The following is a 21,551-nucleotide window of genomic DNA, read 5'->3' as shown; positions in this document are numbered from 1 at the left end:
GTGGAGAATCTAGATGCTTAACTTACAAGTTTGATTGATGATAAGACATTTCTATGTATGTGGTTGACAATAACCATGGGATACAGAGTGATTAATGTTAGCCAACATAGATTATATTCCATCAGATCAATTTAACAGATCGTTTTTGGGTTAACGATCACCTACTCAAATATAATCAGTTTCTTGTGAAGAAATGGAAGTTCATACTTCTCCAAACAGAAAATAATATATAGAGAGCCTAAATAGGATAAAGATACAAAGATGAAAAAGCACTGTTTAAAAAAAGACAAAGAAGAAACTTTTCAAGAAATTAGAACAAGGCAGAAGAGACAGACAGGACGGAGATACTTACTGTATTCGTACAAGACAGGCTCTATTTAATTGCTGAATAGCCAAATTCAAAGAAAGACAACTTGGGATAGACAGAGAGTGAGGCAAAAGACAGGAAAAGTAGAGCCCGAGCTATCCTGAGAGCTGTTCCCCAGTGACAAGGAACACAGGGCTGAGAACTGTGAGGAGAGGTTCTTACCTTTGTCCAAGTCTACACCCACAGATACAATACTTTTTCCTATATACATATGTAAGAATTTATTCAAGAATATATTTACAGAATCTTGCCCAAAGCTGTGTGTGACACATGCCCCTGGAAACTTACCTGTAAACTCAGAGTGCTTAGAAAGCATAAATCTGCTAAAAAAAGATACTTCAGTTACTGAGAGGTATTAGAGGTCAATGCTAGTTCTGGGATCAAGGCAAAGGATGCCAGGGAGACTTCCAGTTTGTCAAATGCATAGCAGTTACAATAAAATTCAAACCCTTCCACCTTTCTGCTAAGACAAAGATTGTCCAAATCTAAACATAAAACAGTGGAATGCCAATATGTAACTTTCTTTCTTTCTTCTTACCTAATTGATTTCAGTTGTAAGTGGTCCTTTACAGAGAAACCTGGAAATAGACTCTTACTATTCAGGATTTCTTATGAACAAATATGTATGAAACTTAAGGGAGAAATACTTTGATACCACATTCATATTTTGGTAGAACAATATTTCATCCTGGATATGGACAAATTCATCCAATTTTCCAAATCATTAATATTTATTGACACTGCCTGAGCATCTAGTTTGGGCTGTGGATTCATTCTGCAAGGTGATTTATAAACACAGAAACATGCATGCTTTTCCAGATTCATTATGATAATTCATACAGGCAGAGTTGATATTAGCATTCCTTTCTAGGCTGCTAGGTATTCATGGCACAATCCAGATAGTATTCTGCAGTGAATAAAATTTATGCAGAAAATGAGATAATTTCTTACAGAACCTTCATCTCACCCACTAGAGAAGCTGGGAAGTGTATCATGTCAAAGTAGGAAAGAAAGAATTATACATGGACAAAAAGATGGCTGTTAGACTAATGATTCAGTATCTAAACCTGCCATTATGACGTAGTTTCAAAGCAATATTGGCCAACTACTTACACCAAAATGTTAACAGCTGAATGTCAAGTGGGTTTCTGCAATTTTCTCTGCTAGATTCTGATTTCAGACTCTTGAGCATAGATTTGTAGATGTGCTAAGAACTCACTGTTACAAGTCAAACCAATGATAAGCTATCTTCTGAGTGCGATGCTATGTCACATTAAATACTCCTGGGAAAATGGGGACTGTGTTCAATGTTAGACATAAAATATAGGTGATCTATTTGTCAATTTTGATCTTAGGATCTTTTCTGATTCAGTTCCCACCTGTAAATTTGAGGCAATTGAATACTCTAATTGTCCACAGGTGTGATAAAAATAAACATTTAAATATTTGCCAAGTTCTCAGATACTAGGGGGAAGAAACATATGAACACCTATGAAGAAATTATTTTAATTCTGTGTTCTGAGGCCATGCATCAAATAAGGCGTGAGTCATACAGATCATTCATAGCTACCATTCAAAATTATTATTCCACTGAAGGAGTCAGGAATCATCTTCAAAGGCTATATCCTGGCCATAATGCCACAGTTTTCAGGAAGACAAAGTATTATGATGTTTCTCATCATATAATGAAAATCTGGAAATCTGAATGTGTCCCTTCTAGCATTTCTCAAAATACCTTCCTTAGGTTCAGAGGCTTTTCCACTTTGAATTAGTTTTAACTAAGGTAACTATTCAGAGGAGGGAAGAGATTTTCTACTCTTTTCTTTATAATGCATTTTATCCTTGAGCCTGTGACAAAACAATTCATGAAATAAATGTTTCTATAATTTTCTAACTACAAACATGAAAACTCTGAAGAAATGACAGGATCTGTAGATGAAAAAGACAGTGTGTGTTGTCTGCCTTGACTTTAGCAAGTCATTGGTCACTGTCTCCAATGGCATTCTTTGTATCTAGACTGGGATGTTACCGATGTCCTGGATGTGTGTACTACTCAATGGGTGAAAAACCATCTGGACCATTGATTGGTTTGAAGGGGACACTCCACCTGGTGGCTGGTTACAAGCAGACTTCTTCAGGAGTCTATCCTGGGTCCTGTCCTGTTTAACTGTTTAATATCAAAAACCTGGCTGAGGCAGTGGAATGTGCTCTTGTTAAGTTGGTTGTTTACACCAAACTTTGGCTGTACTGAGTATACTTGAGGAGAAGGCCACTATTCAGAGGGGCCTCTGCAGGCTGGAGGAACAGGCCAACAAGTCCCTCATGGGAGGCAGGGAAATCCAGCAAGGACAGATGCAAAATCCAACACCTAAGCTGAGAAGGACATGGGGGTCCTGGCTGACAGTAGGCTAAACATGAGCCAGTATGAGTCCAGGCTCTGCTGCTTTCAGATGACTGAATCCTACTTAAACTCTCTTCACCAAGTTTTCTCTTTTCACCTAGAGCCCTGTCAGGTCCTTCTCAAATGAAACAGCCACTCACTGGGGCCACTGACAGAGTGGTGTTGTATATTTCTCTGTTATCTTTAGTACTTGTTTCCATCAGCCTTTTCAAAATGTTCATCTCAAGGAAGTCTTCTTTAAATAGATAGTAGGAAAGACAGAACTTTCTGCGGTGAAACCATACACATAATTTACAATAGCTTTATAATGCAAGCTTGATTATTTGGTGTGCCCTCATTATTAAAAGTGACCAATTTTTCTGATATTAAAATGTTTATTTGACTATAGTTTATAGTACTAGGTACATATAATATTAGTGTTTATTACTGATCATGCTTTTCTCTATGACTTTTTCATAACCTTACGAATAATGTTACTCTAATGAAGGATACATATATGAGTGTTCTGAAATAAAAATCTTTCCTATTTATTTCAAACAAGGCCAAATATTCACTTTACATTAGTCAACCAGCTATACTATGATTCCCCTGAGCTGCATGGAATGGAAAGACGTTTCTCTAAAGCACACAGGAGACAGCCAACTCTCTCTTTGTTTCCTGTGCCCTAATTATTCCATTATATTTTGACATCCTTTCTGCTGAAATGACACTGACTTAACACCCCCCCCCCCCCCATATTTCATGCATGCTTTGGTGAGAGTGCTGACTAAGAATATTAAATATTGAACCTTTATTTCATTATGGGGCAGTTTTTCAGTTCACTTTTAGGTCAGTTTTGAGTCACCACTATATTTTTAAGACACAACAGTGTGTAGAAGTTACAACTTGCAATAATAAACCATTGGCTTTTAAAATCTTTTGTAAGAACAGACAACTGTACATAATCATTTTGTTCTTTGCTTTTTATTTTTTACAGCTGTCTTGTTTTAAAATATTCAAAATATTGTCAGGCAATATGACTTCAGAAAAGTCTAGACATTGCATATGAGTTCATAAAAAGGATGTCTATGATTTCTGAAGCTTAATTACATTTTCTTCTTTGGAAAATAAACAAAGCCTAGGTTAAACTATATTATGCTAAAGAAGAAATAAATTAAACAGAGCCACTGACACCTTACAGACATGCTAGGCACATTCATTTACTAAAATGTTATAGCCTGACAACTGTCCAGGGATCCAGCCAAAAATACTGGAAAAGACAAACTAGCTCCAAGGATTGGAAAGACAAGAGATTAGCTTCAATTTGGTTTGAAACTCTACAGTAGTATCTCCAAAATAGGAGTGCTATTGAATAGTGATGTCAACTACAGGGTGTCTTGATCTAAGTTATGCAGAGAAATGGCTAAACACTTTTTTATCTACAATTTAAAAAAAAAACAAACCTGGTTGTCAATATTATTAAAATTGTCAACAGGGTGAACAAACCAGCAACTGAGTCTTGCATAAGAAAAGACTATTCTGACACAAACACACCTACTAGACTTTTTCCCAAAGAAAACTCTTTAATTTCGTCTACCAACTAGAGATCTATCAATTGGACAACAATCCTCACAAATGCTCTCTCAAGTTCCCTTAAAATATTACAGATAGGGTATGTTTCTATCGTGAGTTGTGTTTATAAAGTCTGTTTAAAAACAATCTTTGTGGTAAACTGATGATTATATTTCCTCTTTTTTCCTTTCCACCAACAGAAAATTTTAATTGAACATGTCATATCTTTATGAATACAATATTCCAAATACCACCCTTACACTGTTTATAACTGGTGCCTCAAGTGCTACACAAACTGCATCAGAACATCATCAAATCCAGAGCTCTGTGTCCATGAGTGTAACTTGATTTTTTTAGAGACTACTCAAGCTTGGATGCTAGATCCTAGAGGCAATAAATTTAGCCAGAGTTGTATATGGAAGCAAGAGGCAAGTCTTTTGGAAGTCAATGTATGAGGAAGCCTCCTCCCCTCACCATCTTACCACTCCCATTCTGACTCAGCACTGTGGTCAGTATGTCATCTCACCACGTGGGATTGGTGTCATGACACATGTCCCATCAGAGCCCCTAGGGGCAAACCCAAGGACTTATGGCTCTTGCAGTACCTCCCCAGCACCTCTCAGGCAGCCTACCTCTGCCTGAAGCTGCACCAGCCACAACACATACTCTAGAGGAAACTGTGGCAGACTCTATAACGATCTGTGACACTTTATTAATCCCCCACATGGCCTGCCTCTGCAAAACCATTGCAGAACCTGGTCTGCTCTTTTTATTGGTATCATCACACTTCTATAGCAGCAATGCAGTGCTTACGCAGAAGAACAGCTCCTGCCTTCAAAGTAATTCCCCTAATAGCAATAAGCACAGAGTGATGACCAGAGTCAGAGCTATCCTCATCCTTACAGTGGTGAGCAGAGAGATAAAACAGTGCAGTTAGAGAATTTGTGCATCCCATCTTACACCTTCTCATGTTGCCTCACTGGATCATTCAAAATGGCTCACCCACATTTCCATCTTCCTCTCCACCCCCTCTCCCATTCCCCAATTTCTCCTCTACCCCTTAGCCCACTCTAAGGACTCCTGTTCCAACATTGGTATCTCTGTACCAAGAGCACAAATGTGAGGTGACATGAACCCATTCACAGCAACAAGCAACCTCAGAGTCTGGGATAATTCCAGCCTGTCTCATGCATTATGACAGTCGATGCTGCACACACACAAGTGTCTGAGGCCATTTTTTCTCTTGTCTAAAGTCATGGCCATCGACTGGTCATTCAAAATCTTATACCCTAAACTATGAAACCTTAGCAGGGCCTTAGTTCTCCGGTTCTAACACCTAGTATACAGTTGTTCCTCATCTCTCTGCTATATCTCTGGGGGATGCTGTTTCAGCAGGAGATGCAGAGGGCAGTTGATTTCCCAGAGGTGTTGGTTTGAGCATGGCTTCCCTCCCATTCCCTACTATAAGATGGTAATTTAGGTAGGACTTTTTCTTAGGACTGTGTGGTAGATTTGAAACACAATATCTGGGTATCCATGATGCACATGCTCTGAGGGACAGAATCCCTGCAAGGAGGGGCTTGGTGATGAGCTGTAAGATGGGGTAAGTACGTTCTAGCTTTAGCCTCATTCTGCTTTTCCCTTTTGGGAAAGAATTACTCTGCAGCAGGTATTAGTATCATGAATGTCACCACAGCCACAACCTGGCTTTATTCTTTCTCCATTTTCATCTCAAATGTATTTTGAAGCTTGTGAAAATTGCTCTGGGTTACAAGAGAAATGTGCCTATAAGTAAGTGTTCATTCAGTGGTATGATTCACTGCTGCCTACAGGAAACAGGAGAGACTGTTGTAATTGTGACACGAAGTTGACAGTGTATAGAAATTAACCCGTGGTGTGTAAATGGCTATGAAGGATCATGGTTGGCTCTGAACTTCCCATGAAGCCCACGGTTCATCACTTATCTTGTGACACTGCTAAGTTTGGGCTCTGCGGACCGCTCCAATTTCTCTCTCTCTACAAGCCAGAAGTTAATCATAATGTAGGTTGGGGGCACAACATTACTGTTTCTCATGCTAAGCAACTGCAGACTGCTCCCAGGAGGATGCCTATTTATTTCTGGCTCTCCGCCATGAAAGACTGACCTAATGAAGCAATATGGAGCAGCTGATGTTGGTGGTTCTTGTGGCATGGACAATTAGAGGTGCATTTATTGGCAAAATATCTGTGGCCCAAAGGCTACCTTATACAGGTGCCCTGCCTTGATAATTCTGTGGTGTGGAGTTTTTATTTGGCTGCCCTTTCAAAACCACATGTGAGGTTTGCATTTGAATCCATTAAGGATGCCACTGAATTTATTTAAAAATAAATAAATAAATCAGTAAAGACCATTTTAATTATTATGTTTTAAGTAGTGTCTCCTAATGGTAACGTATAAAGTACATCTATAATATTACATGTACCAAATAGAAAATATTGTGTATGTCAAGCTAAAACATACCGCTTTTATAGTTTTTTACTGCCTTCAGAAATGACTAACAAATACAGGGGTCTAAAGGAAAATCTATAATGTCTTAGGATTAATTGTCTCTTTTTTTAAGACAGTCTAACATCTTTGGCATGTGAAAAAAAATGTTAGCCCATTTTCAATTAAGATTATGAATATTCAATGTAGACAAAGAGCAAGATGCACCTGACCAAAATTAAACATACATATAAAATTTAATATAAATGTCTATATTTAGATATCTATATTTGGTATCCCAAAATATAGAGGTAGATATCTGACTGAATTAACTGTCTAAACTCCATGTAGTTAGTGAAGAGAAAGTAGCAGAGGTATGATGCAGTCTGGCTCTTTCTTCTGTAATTGTCTAATGTAGAGCAGACCAGTCATGTCATAACAGTGCCTAAATCTCTCCACTGAACGCAAAGGGAAGCCCAAGTGAGCAGCTCAGGTATAAATAACTACTGTGCAGATGTTTAAAGACAGTTGAAATTATTCCCGTACTCTCAGAAACTGAAAAGCATCATGCCTCCTTGTAGTACTCAGAGGCAGGTGAAATCATTGGAGAACTAGAACCCCTAGCTGGTATTATACACCTATTCCTCCTTCCTCCCCATATAGAAATTACATTCATCTGTCAAATCATCCAACTGTCTCTCACAAAACTAAAAAAAAAAAAAACAAAAAGAAGAAATCAACTCATAACCACCAAACTTTCTTATTATTTAAAGACTCCAAATGTGAAGGGCCAAACTGCTCCCCCCCTCAAGCAACAGGTAATTAATAATATAAAAGTACATAATTGCTGTCTTACTTCTAATCTTTATCCCTACAGTGAATGTTAGATGAATAGTTAAAATTAAGCACCTGGAGCTAGGATGCCTGAAGTCTATATGCCAAAGAGAGCACTTGGCATGTAGCTGTCACCTGTTACATCATGAGAAAAACATTGAGATGGAAAATCCTAAATGTCCCCTAGCCAACAGCGCACTCGAGGCAGTCAGGGCTGACCTCTTTCCTAAAAATGAGCACTTGCACATCTTCTGCTGAATTTGAAGATAATGGGGAAACAGACTCTGTACCTCCTGATACCTAGGGAAATTCTCAAAGGCTATTAGGTAAATGGATTATTCCTTCTCCTTCAAGTATAGTATAAAAGGAAGAGATGTCTTGTAGCTGATTTTTGTGAGATACCTACAGAGGTATCTATCTCAGAAGCACATAATACTTCAGAAGTACAAGACCATTCTAAAGCTGTGTATCATCACTCCATATAACACTATATATTAATCTTTTGAGCAGAAGGTCAATATTTAAGAAACAATTCATACTAACTTAATATAAGCAATTGGATTATTTATGTATCTTTATGGTAAAATGTATAACAGCTTATCTGAGGATACTGTTTTAAAGAGTGAAGTCTATTTAAATAGTAGATTCTGTGCAAGAGTTAATCACTGCAAATCTGCCTTTAAAAACATTGATGGCAGAGATGTTAATTTCCAAGTAAAACAATTTATATTCTTGAAGAAGGCTACATCTTTTCAAATTCTGGTATAAAGAGGCAGCCAACTTGCACATATCATTAAACTTCAAATTCCCCTGTAAATGACAACCAAAGCATCCAGAAAGTTCAATATATTTTCTCTGAGGCTAGCTGATGTGGGAAGATTTTCATGAGACGTTTTCTCTTCTATCATCAGTTCAATGATGTAAACAGTGACTGATTAAGCCTGCACTCCTTTCAGGTTGATATACCTGACTGAAAAAAAAAAAATATCTCACAGCTGGAATTCTTCTTGAAAACTAAAATAGATGACAAAGTAAAAGACCAATCCTCTATAGACACTTAATGAAGACAGGCTTCAAGGGGTTTTCTATACCAGAGATTCCTTTACACCCCAGGAAGAGACAAAACCAGCAGATTTCTGCAGCTGAAGATTGCAATCACAGCAGAATAAGGAAAATAACAAAAACATATTACTTGTTAAATCACTTACACTGGTTTTCCTTTGGATTCACAAGTCAAAATTATAGATTGTCCTTCTTCAGGCCATGAATTGGAAGAAATGATTTTAACTAAAGGTGTATCTAGGAAGAAAAAAAAAATAGACATCTTGTTGATATACACAAAAAAGATTTATTATCTAAGAGTACATTCTTCTCTATTTACAAAAGACTATACCATAGATTTAATTTACACTTTGAGATGCTTTTATATGGAGCCTTGTGCAATTTCCATTGCCTTCAGGAAAGCAATAAAAATGACCAATGGAACTAAACCAGTAACTTTTTATATCCCAGGGAAACACAGAAAGCACGTATGTACTCAGAGGAAATAACTTTTTTTCTTTCTGTATTCAATGCTCCATATGACTATTCTAAAGTCTGATATTTAACAACAAAATAAAAATATTGGGGATGAATAACAAGTACTCTGTGCAATTGTTTCTTTGTCTATTTATAGGTTGATATGATGCAATGCTGCTATTAGAGGAATGAATGCAATAATATACATTTGAATAAGAACAGTTTTATTGTTGCAGAAGCTTGAAACTCATCATAAGAAGCTACAATGGGCTTTTAGATAAAATACCTTGTTACAGTCATTTTACAGGATATTATTTCTGAAATGCAATAATGCTGCCCCTAAAACAGAACATTTTTTTTCAAACAAAATTTACAAAGAGACTGTTCTAAATATCTGCAAAATGCACTATATAAAAGTCTGTAATCTCTCCTAAAAATTTAAAAATATTATTCTGATACATTGGAATTAACTTTGTAGTTTTAATTGCAAAAAGATATGCTATATAGCTAGTGTGAATTCTTGCCAAATAAAGCATTTGCAATAGGTCTTTGACTTTTAAAAAATTTTGCCAGCTGGCTTTCAAGGATATATTCTCATAATCAAAATAATTCACATGAGTTAGAGGGGCACCTCTTATAAGCAAAAAAAAGACCATAAAGAAACACCTCTATATAAAACAGTTCTCCTTGGGAAAAGAAAAAAAAGAGTTCATAGTCATAGTGAAGAAAATTTTCAGATTCAATAGGAAAATATAAATTCTTGTTTCCTCCACAGTTTCCTAATACAAAACACACATCTTCATCTATGGCACAAGAAATACTTTAACCTGCAAATCTAGGGTATCTAAGTTTTGTCTCATCCAATTTGCAATTCCTGTTTTCATTAGCAGTGAGGTAGCAGTGACACCACAGACACCCTATTATCAAGCGAATGTGAAAGAGCATGACAGTAGGACCTTACAAAATCAAATGGAAAAAAATGATATGCTGTAACAATATAATTCCTTATAGAGATGCTAATAGTCCTGCTGAACACTAAATGGTGTATGAACAATTAAAAATGTTGGAAGTATTTTTCTAACTGTTTATTTTTTGGCATATCATAATGTATAGCATGGCACAAGACAAGAAAAAGGGAAGGCTTAGTGTAGACTTGTCATAATTCCACTGAAAGCATTGTCAGCATCATTTAGCTTTCAGTATAGCTGCACTAACCTTACACCAGTAGCAAATCTGTTCCACAAGTTTGTATTTTTAAGGACCCAGCAAACCATTATGCAGATGACTAATCCTTTGTAGGTCGTGCTGGCATTTGCTTCATTTTTAGCACATGCTTAAGGCACTGACCTCAAGTGCCTTAATAAATCAGGGCATCAAGGACTTCTGTGATTTCAGTGGTGCTATTGAAGATGAATAAATTACTCTCTTGACTATACATTGAACCAGAGGAACAAATTAGTATCAGATAGGAATACATGAAGAATTTAACTGAGAAAGGAAGACAACTAATGCAATGAGATCAAGAGGTTTCCAGAGAAATATGAAAAAGAGCTAAACTTTGATGGAAGTAATCACAATAGCCACAGGTGAAGAAAGAAATTAAAGGCCCATCTAGCTAGCATTACTGGCTTAAATATTTAAGAAATGATCAGCATTTTATGCATTACTGTAAATGACCCACATAAAGTAGAAGAGGGGACTTCAGACAATTAAGTTTTCATTTGCATTGATCGATGCAGTGCTGTTTCCCCCAACTTGAAGTTCCTATTCCTACTTTATTTAATGCCCCAGACAGCTCTCTGTTCTCCATGCACTTCTAAACAGAGGTTACTAACACAGAATAAGAAAGGTCTTATATTTATGTTTCACTCTAATGCACAATAAAGTAGTGTAGGAAATATATTCCCTTGTGGTTTTCCCTACCACTTGACTTCTACATTAACTACTTGTTTCTTTAAAATTGGAAGCATAGGGATTAATTTAATATATAGTTTTTAGGGAAGCTTATAATTGACATTTTTTGTATTTTATTAACAGTCCTTTTTCAAAAACTAGTTGATATTCTATTTTGGGTGCTTCATTCTCAATGTTATTGTTTCCACTTTATTTTCACACTGTGCTTGATTTCTCTCCAGGATTAAAGTGTACACTTATAAGGGGAAAACTTTTAAGACAAACTTGTCCTCCACTTTCACATTTGCATCAATATATAAAATGAGAAGAAATCTTTAGAATAATTGCATCAAAACTAACCTATATATGTTATTTTAGGAAAGATAATAAAACCTTGCTGATTGATATTTTTCCAGAACACAAAATGCTGTTACAAAATACTAATTCCTGCTAGGACTATTCATTTTAGAAGAATTTGACAAGTATAAATGTACTCTATCAATACTGTGAGCTTTAACCTGTCACACTCAGAAGTATTAATCATAATAACTGGAACATCACCCAATCTCCAGCAAACACCACCACCACTAGCAAACAAAGTCTAAAGAAAGAAAAACATATCAAGTGCAGTAATACAGTAAGAGAGGTTGATTCATTTTCAGATATGTTCATCAGCTTGTTACAAGTAATGTAGATATGTCCAAAAAAATCTCTACTTTTACAACCAAAACAAACAAAAGAAGTAGGATCAAGGGGTTTATTGTGGGTCAGATCTGCTGCTGCTCCTCCTCTAAAGTCAGTAGAAGTATACCAATTTACATCAGTTAAACTTACCAGAACTTTAATAATTTGCATCTTTTTTAGGATTTGGCCCAGTAATTTCATGGCAATAAAACATTGCAGATCAGTATTTCAAGCAGAATTCTTATGAAAAAGGGACTGGTGACTAAAATTATTTTACAATACCTACAAATATGCCCTTATCCTGAGCTCTAAAGACATTATGGAGGAGATAAATATTCCAAAAAGAATAAGCATTGGGAAAATCTTATTAAAAAAAAAACCACAGTGGTTTATGTGAGTGTAGGTAATACAGCAAGTCTTCACAGTAAAACGCACTGGGTTCATTACCCAGTGACTTATCTATTTACATGCATCTCCAACAGCATAAGAGCTGTTTGGCCCTCCAGTCTTTATCTTGAGTAATGAGGTACTTACGAGCTGCAATTGATTGCTAGCACCAATCTGAACTGACTCAAACATGTCTTTAGACACATAGCAAGACATCCTCTACCCGCCATGTGCCAAGAATCTGTCTTTTTGCTGGAAATAACAGCTTAGCAGCAGTTACAGATAAAAACTATGGCATGTTTTGTTTTTTTTTTTTTATATAACCTTTCCTGTTTCAGCAGACCAAAAGCAAAAGTTCCACTGAGTGATTGTATTTCATCCGTCTTTCTAGGATTTGGGTACATCTCATTGCACAAGACCAGGGAGGCCATTTCAAAGCTTTGGGAAGATTTATCTATTTTTGATCAGGCAATATCATCTTTATTCAGCAACATACAAAATCAGTGAATACATGTGGAAAATTTATTTCAGTTTACACTAGTAATGAATGTTATCTGATATATGAAGAAATTAAACACTTCAGCATGTGATTTTTGTTGTACTCTTAGCAATAACTAATGGCAACGTTAATACCTTGTGGAACTGCTTTACTGATTGATTTAATCTCCTTGAAGCTATTTCAAAATAAAGGTGGTTCTTATCAGTCATCAAATCTTTGCTGTTAATCAGATCTTCAATGCTAAAAGGCTTGGGTTTTTTCATCAAAATGCACGTGCTGTTTTTACATTGTTTGAAGTAAGAAAGATTTCATTATATATTTATATTATTTCATTGCCAAGCCCTTATAAGGTTACATGCAGCATTAAATTTCTTCACATAAATTACCTCATATAAATTTCCTCATATAAAGTAATCACATGGAAGCCGCTGGAAGATTCCCATGTGATAAGTTATGTTAAACTATATGTGTAAACCCTTGACAACCACAGTGTAAAAGCGGAAACTGAATTCATAAAAGTAAACAAATTTGCTTAAGATCTTAAAGCAGGTCACCAACAGAATCAGAAAATTAATCTCTACCAACTTCTTAGTGCCAAGATAATAAAAAAGTAATTTGGCCTCTTTTTCCTACGTAACTTCAGAATTCCTTGGTCCCTTCAGTCCTTAGCATGCTGGATTACCAGAGCTTCTGTGGGTACCTTTTCATGGAACTCCCAGCTACTGGTTGAGTAACTAAATCAAAGTATGACCCCTATGCATCCTAGGGCATTTATCAGCAAAAGTTGTATGGAAATAACCAGAATTCAGAAAAAAAATCATTTTGTGAGACAAAAGGGTAACATGATGATGATGTTATGATAGCATCATGTTATCTTATCAAATAATCTCTCCCTAATGGAATCATTCTCAGTTAATGTAATTACAATCCCAGAAACAGAAAATAAGACCACCTCTCTTCCTGGGTAGATGTTAGGGTGGGTGGAGTACATACATTTCGTTGAGACTTTTAAGAAATGACTATTGGAAGTAGTAGACTATTCAGGAGTAGAAATATTAGTGATCTCATGGTCAATAGAATTCAAATAGTGCTGAAAAATGCACCTATTGAAAGATGCATGCATCAGTCTTTTCTCCAGAGAATTGATATATATTTACGTTTAGCTGTAATATAAACAGTACTTGCCACTAGACTTCTCTGCACATTTTGTTAAAAGGTAAATCTCTATGGTGCTCAAATCTTAGCCTTTATTGGGCTTCCAGTGAAAGGAGGATTAACAGAAAAAGTTTTACTGGTTCTCCTCTATAGAAACTTACAAAGGATATTGTAACAGATGTAGAGAGCCAAGTCAGGGCTCCTGATTTTCAAGTTCTCTGCTGAATTACAGATATTTTTTAAAAAATAAATGCAATAACTTACTACGAAACTTAAACTCAGCACCCCAAATATCTTCCAATGTGGCTAAGCTTTCAAGAAGCAGAACAGAACAAGAACACCTCCTTCTTTTCACTTACAGAGATAGTGATATTCATCCCTGAAGAAGTGTCCTGTACTTCAGAATTCTACATTTTAGAGGCCTGTTATACCCCCATTTTTATACTCCCTTACTTACAGGTAATTTGATTTTTATGAGAAGTGGTAATCAGCCTGACAAGACTAGTTCTTTAGACAAGTTATTGGAGCCCATGCAGTGATTTATGAGAAAAAGAGGTTCCTTACTCCACTGAGTGCTGAAGTATTCACACTAAGTAGATGAGATCCAGCAAAATACTCATTTGACTGTAATTCAGTGATTAGACCATTCAACCCTTTGGAGTCTGGGGATTAAGGGTTTGGTCTGATTCAAAGAGTGCAAGGACTTGTGTGCTGACCTCCCATGCAATAGCAGAGGTCTACCAGGTATTCCAGGGTCTCCCTTCCACTCAGGTTTTGAACTAAGATTTCACTTTGAATCTGAAAAAGCTTTTTTCCTACTTATGTCCTAATTTGGATAAATTAGGATTTTCTGACACACTAAAAAAGGACAGGCATTAGAAAATTCTTAACCCATTCCACATTATGAATTAGAATTCCACAAGTAACTCAGTACTGTGTAAACTGTCCCTATTTACATTCAGTGCCAACATAACATGGAATATACCATTCATCTTACATTTTAAAACAGTTTCTAAAGCCAAATTAGGATATTAATGAAAAGAAAAACCCATAAAACTTTAATATTCCCTACACAATTCCTAGAATGCTTAATTAAAGTTCTGTCAATGCTTAACATCAAGTGTCTTTGGTACATCCATTCTTGGGCTTTACATGTAAAAAATTTACTGAAATGTTTTCAAGGCCTTTGAACTGGTGCCCTCAGAGTATCCTTCCTACTTGTCAAAGATGGCAAAATTTTTAATGTTTAAACAATTTTTTAAAAAAATGAAAAATCACTAAATGTAATCACCATGCCAGAAGCAGATATTAGATATTTTACTAATACAAGCCCAAATTTATGAAGACCTTTTCCAAACTAGTAACAGATATATATTCAGCTAGGGCATTTATGTTTGCATATTATTATTTTATATGAAGTGCAGTGCCCCTTCAAGTTTTTGGGTTTTTAAACATGTTTATTGCATGAAGTCTGTAACTCCTACTTCTCAAAGTAAAATGGCATAACAGATGTGGGTTCTACAAAATTTCAATGACAATCATCTCCTGTAGTATTATCCATTCATGGTTTTGCATGCTATACAGTGATTTTAGAAATTTTTTGGATCTTCTCTTTGTACCTGGCTACCATGTTTTTGTCATGATCAAAACAGTCCAATAATAAATATAAAACAAGTTATTTGCTGTCTAAGTAACTATCAATACATAAAGTACTATTGGTCTCAACTTAAGAGTCTTGGGAAGGTTGGCTCACATCATTTTAAGGAAATGGTTGACAGTGTCAAGAAGAAATCACATTTCTCTTGGCTTCCACGGTTGTCCCTTCATCACAGAATGTATTCTTTCTGGTCTGTAGGATATTAAAAGACCTGGCACAGAAAAAATGTCCCATTTGGTGACAGTAACATACAAGGTTCAATATATAAAAGGTGTACAGAGAAAGATTAATCTCTTGAATTATTTTAGTTTATGAGTCTTCAGGGTTCAAAAAGAAAAATCCATTGGTGAGGTTCTTTCCTCTATGCATGGCACACATCAGTATGATATGTGCTGTCTAAATCTCTCTTTCTTAAAACACAAGGGATTCTGTGCTTTTTTTATCTTTTACAATGTCCTGCTTTTTCCAAGTTCAAACCAGTACCAAAAGAGCTAGACGAACTGAAAATGGAAGAAAGAAAGGGAGGCACAGCTGTTCAAATATGGTTGCCTGTTGCAAATAAAAATGTATACCTCTATACAATATAATATTACAACAAACATTATTAAACTTCCAAAACAATGCCCTCCCATCTGATTAGTTTCCATGCTACCAAATTGTCAGGTGCCTATTTCAAAATCAGGGCAAATACAATCCTGTCCCTAATCATGTTCTAAATAATTGAAAACAGCTCATTAACATCATTTGACCCTAGGCCTCCACTGGAATACTTTGATTCTGATGCATGTTTTCTTTGAAGGTGATTCCCTCTCTGTAGTTTATGTTATGAACATGTCTCCACGTGCAGTAAGAAGCCGAGTTTGCTGTAATGAAGTCTGTGATCCTTGTCGGACTTATTGTTTGAGCGCAAATTATGTTAACAGTAATAGGAAAGACACCAATACAGGGAGGCACGAACACCCCGCTTGCTGGGTTTGTCAGAGAAAGCGAGTGCTCATAATACATCAGGATGTGCTACAAGTGTTATTCAAATCCCTCCTTCCAAAAACATTGATACTGCCTTCTTATTTAATCATTTAGGATGATGACTAGATGTTTTTAATTATGTTTTGTGACAGAAGTTTCCTTCTGTACAAAATGATTTAAAAAGCCTTAAAAGTACTGCTAGTAACAAAAGGCTTCGTTTAACAATGTCACTCCACACTGGATCCAATAATATGAAATATGCCATTGGATCCATTCAGGAAGAGAGCTATGCTTGTATGACAGAGCAATTCTTCCCACTGTGATCAGTGAGCTTCCCATGAATGCCAGCTTTTACCTTCATGGACCATAAGCAACACAAGGAACATATCTTATTAACTACTCGCCAGTTCAGAAAACACTCACTCGAGCTCCACGCAGCCCACAGAACAAAATACATAGGCCCTACCTATGATACAACATCCATTTCACGGCTGCCAGATCATTTGGCAGAGGCACTGGAATGAGGTTTCTCTCCTTCTCTAAAGGAAATTTTGTTGGGATTTCTAGGAATAACAGGAGCATTCTCATCTTCTCAGCAAGCAGGCTGTGCCTTGTTGAAATATATGAAATTCTGCTTTGGTTGGTTGGTGAGGCTCACTGCACTCTTCTCTTGCCATAACTTGATGCATTGTTTCTAATGAGTTCCAGCAGCAATGGATCATAATATTACTATCCTTCTCAGGTGGACAGGTATGTTTCTCTCACTGAGGGTTATTGTTTCAAGCTGTCTGCATAGCCAGCAATTGCCACTGCCCAGGAAAACTTACAAATTTTCCTTTGACACCAAAAGGGATAGAAATGTCTTAGCCCCTCACCTTCCTGCTGTTGTCCACTGACTGTTCCCAGACCACTCTAAGCTCTGACATAAGCATTTAACTGCGTGCAGCAGCATCTCCTGCCTGGATCTATAATACTCAGGTTTACTCTGCCATTTTAAATTATTTTTTTTATTTTTTTGTTTAATTTTTTGCACATTAAACACCATTTCCTCTCTGTACCAGAGTCCAAATTAGTATGATGTATTCATTACAACACACTTTTCTTCTTACAGGTTTAGCTAAATTATGAGGTACCAACAGCTTGTCTTTACTTCATAGTTTTACTTTATGACCACAAATCTTCTGAATATTGAAAAGCTTCCATAAATTTCTGTGATATTTTATTGTGGAAGTGAACAACAACAGTTCTGGTGCTATCATTTTAAAAAATGTTACAAAAATCTAACTGTCTGATAATAAAAGATTATTGCTACCTGGTAATAAATGACTGCCAGATGATAAGTTTTTTAAAGTATTTCCTGAGAGACTAATTCATTTATTTTCTACTTATTTTTGTCTGTTTTTTCAAAAAGGATGTTTGCAAAATCTATTTATGTCACAGCCTTCTTCATTTTTCATCCTGCTTTTTCTCTCTTATTTCCCTGGAACCTTTCCATCATTTCCAGATGCAAAGATAAAATAAGCAGATACCTCTGAAAATGATGATATATCTGCTTTCCAGTTTAATTAGCAGTGGAGTAAGCATAGGACAGATTAAGGTATCTTTTTTTTTTCCCCAGAAACCATGAGATCATAATTTTCACATATGGATAGCCATTACAAAACTCCTTGAAAATTCTGTATTCCTACACAATTTTATTACTATTTCTAAAAGACCTAAGTAATTAAACTTAGAAAAAAAATACTTTTAAAGTAAATTACAAGGACAAGCCACTCTAGTACGTACAAAAATAAACATCAAATTGGATATCCCAAATGAGATCTGAAAGAAGAGAGAGGCATACTCTAATCAGCTCTGTGAAAGTGCTCACCATTTTTAATAGCTTTTACACTTACCAGCTGCATGTATCCTAGAGCAGTGAATCAGCATTCCCCCGAATCTGGCTTCTTTTTAAATTGACAAGTAGCATGGTTTCTGGCTGTGTCCTATTGCTTTGAATAAGCACTCACAAAGCAAGTCTGCATTGGTAAACTTCATCAAATAACCCTGGGAGATACAGTAAATTTGATGCTCTTCTTCAGAATATAACGAATGACTCACTGCTTAAGCAGATGAGAGAAAAACACAGTATCTGACTAATTATTTTATTATTAGTATTTGTGGGTGAGACAATCTGTATCAAATTATTGTGTCCAGGCAATGGTATTTCATTTCAATAAATGTATTCAACACTACTGTAAAGTTAAGCATTATAATATTTTTTAAATACTAAGCTTTGATAAAAGTGAATACTTGGTATCATATCTGCATGGATATTCCTATATCTTCCTTTTACATTCCTTTAAAAACTACTTTACAGTCAAGCAGGACCAGAAACAGCTTATGGTCCTTTGTTATCTGAGATTCTTTGATGACTATTGTGTCATCCTTTATGTCTTCTCTTTTAATTTAGCTTAAAACGATGTTCGTTGAAGAAAAAAGTAATAACAGTTTGTACCAGAAGAGTGTAAAAACACTTTCCTGGATGCAAAACAACAAGCCAAATGCCAGTGTGAGGGAAAAGAAAGCTCGATCAGTGAAATATTCCCTCCTGACACTCATAATTCCTGAGTGCCTGAATTCAAGCACCAAGCTTGCAGGAAACCCTTTAGGTTACTAATTCTGTGAACACTGATTATCTGGTACTTTGTTAAAAATATTCATAGTACCTGTTTCAACATCTCACCTGTCAGTCATACCAGACTCCTTCACCACAATTGCTAAAAAAAAAAAAAAAAAAGTAATTAAAATGTGTTAGTACACCATGTGTGGCTTGGGGTTTTGGGAAGGTAAAAGAGAAGATGGAGGTACACTACCAAATCTCCACAGTTCCTCTGTGCTCCATTTAAATGTGTTAAAACCCTACCCTTCCTTTGTCATGTAATGTGTTCATTGATCATTTTTACATACTTTGTGGTTGGTCTTAAAACTGGCAGAGATAGATGCGAGCATAGCATTGGATATATTGGTAGACCCTGTTGAATTAAGTGGCAGACAGAGTGGCACTGTCACCACAGTTCTAAATGTGCGACACTTCATGAAGATAGCACCAGATACAGCTATTCCCCTTTACATGCTTTTGCAGAATGGGTCATTGGTTTCTTAGTCATCCATTAGGTCCCATACACACATGAATGATATGGTAGAAATAATATTTTCTTTGGCAACTCAGTTCTGTTTTCTTCAGTGAATGCAAGTGATGAAGCTTAGTTTTACAACTTTTATCTTGTTTAATTGTTTCTGTCATGCCACTTCTTCAGACTAAACAATCTCCATTTTGCCAGTCTCTGCAGATATGTAAACCTCTCTGTTCCATTTAACAGCTCCGTTGCTTTACACTGTACTCTCTCCAGCTTACTTATATTTTATGTCATTTTTGCCATGTCACCTAAGAGGAGTAAAGAAAAAAAGCAAGAGAAAAAAAACCCTTCTGCCTAAATCAGGTATTATCAAGAAACGCCTAACTCTGAGTCGGCGCATGACCATTCAATGTAATTTTATCTTCTGCGTCCTCAGTTTCTTTTGCTTAAGACCTTCAGTTTTCTGTTATATCTGACTTAAATTATCTTGATTATGGCTTGAGAATTGCAGCACATCCAAAACTGTTGAAGAAGTAAATAAGAGCTCTGGATGCTCAGCATACCCAAATACCCCTTCAAGCCTTTCTCTGACATTCATATCAGGTATTGGACACTATAAAAGTTTAATCTATATAAATAATTAAGCAGTAGTATCAGGGCATGAAAATTTGACTTGTTTCTTATAAATATATACCATGCTTTCATGAAGGGCAAACTTCTATTCCTTGGGAGGTCCTACTAGCAATCTCTACATATGTTTTCCTCCAAACTATCTCACCTGCTTGCTAGTCTTTAGTTTTGGAAATAAACAGCCACCTAAACTGTTCTACAAGGAAAGCCTAGAACAGCTCTGTCCTTCTGTCATTAGGCTGACTGGCTGAAGGTGACCAGAGTTGTAACTTGGGGTGTAAACTATACAGATTCTGTAATTTTCAGTCTCCTTCCAAGATGATCCCATTTGAAATAACAAGTCTAGGCTAGGAAAAGATGAAAAAAGATATCTTAATCATATTTTTGAAGGCAGCATGGAGCTTAATGGATCTTAGTCATGTACCCGAAAAATTCTTGCTCCAACTGAGACCTGATGTGGAATTTCTCAGACACTGGACTGTCATTCAGCCACTCAGTCTTTCTTGTCCTGTTAGTGCTACCTGATATAAAGTAGTTATAACAAGTATATTTAAAAACGTGCTTTCTAGTTTTTCTGTAAATTCAACCTTCCACTACTTATCACTAACATAGATCATCTAATATATTCACTTTATATCCATGTAGGCATTCATCTTATCAAATACAATGCAGAGAAATTATTTTTTAATCCCTTTTATAGTAACTGATTGTTACTTAGATTAGGAGCTTCAAAAATCAGTCAGTGAGTCAGTCTTGGGGATACTGCTACTGGGCTGTCTGTAAGAGATCATTATTTCTGGAACTTACTTCCTTACGTAGAGAAAAGTTTACCATTATAGGAAATCAGCTGCACTGCCTTTTTTACATCATTACACTAGTTTTCTGGTCTTTTCAGGTAGATGAACTAACTTGTTCTCTTTCTTATGTCCACCTAAGAATATCCTACAGTGGCTTGACTGACTCACTGTGGGGATTTCTACTGATGACAATGGCATGTGGCCAGTTGTGACCAAATTAACTATGTGACCTCAAAAACCTACAGTGAGCTCTGTAAGGCTGTGTCCCCAGCCTCTCCTCCAGAGAGGACACAGTTGTTAGCCCACCAGTGCTCATTAATTTTGAAACGTCACCACACTGACCGAAGCTTGTGTCTCCACATGGCAAAGCACTGTGCGGTTCAAACGTATTTGGAACAGGTTTAAGGACAACCTCACTGTGCTCCATTTCCCAGTGTAGCCATGCCCTCTGTCTTTTCAGTCCTTTTACCACAGGTTGTCTCTGTCCTATGCTAAAAGCTTACTCCTCTGAAATGGAATTATATTTATTTTATGTTTATTTCCTGAACATCCTACTTTTCATATTATTAAATGTTCCCTCCCAAACTTCCTTTGAAACCTTGAGCCCTCTCTTAAACACATGACAAGGA

General features: G+C 36.2%; 1 protein-coding gene across 1 annotated transcript in view; it reads right to left on the bottom strand.

The window, feature by feature from the left end:
* The window catches only part of CADM2 (cell adhesion molecule 2), a 187,926-nt gene that overhangs the window by 89,256 nt on the left and 77,119 nt on the right, over nucleotides 1–21,551 (bottom strand). Inside the window, exon 6 of the mRNA XM_010567639.1 lies at nucleotides 8,826–8,916. Coding sequence (XP_010565941.1) covers nucleotides 8,826–8,916 — 91 coding nt within the window. The remainder of the gene's footprint in view (nucleotides 1–8,825; nucleotides 8,917–21,551) is intronic.

Source organism: Haliaeetus leucocephalus, unplaced genomic scaffold (genome assembly GCF_000737465.1).
Source record: "Haliaeetus leucocephalus isolate CR32 unplaced genomic scaffold, Haliaeetus_leucocephalus-4.0 Scaffold228, whole genome shotgun sequence".
Taxonomy (NCBI): Eukaryota; Metazoa; Chordata; class Aves; order Accipitriformes; family Accipitridae; genus Haliaeetus; species Haliaeetus leucocephalus.
The sequence above is the reverse complement of the archived record's forward strand: the minus strand, read 5'-3'. Positions and strand labels throughout refer to the sequence as shown.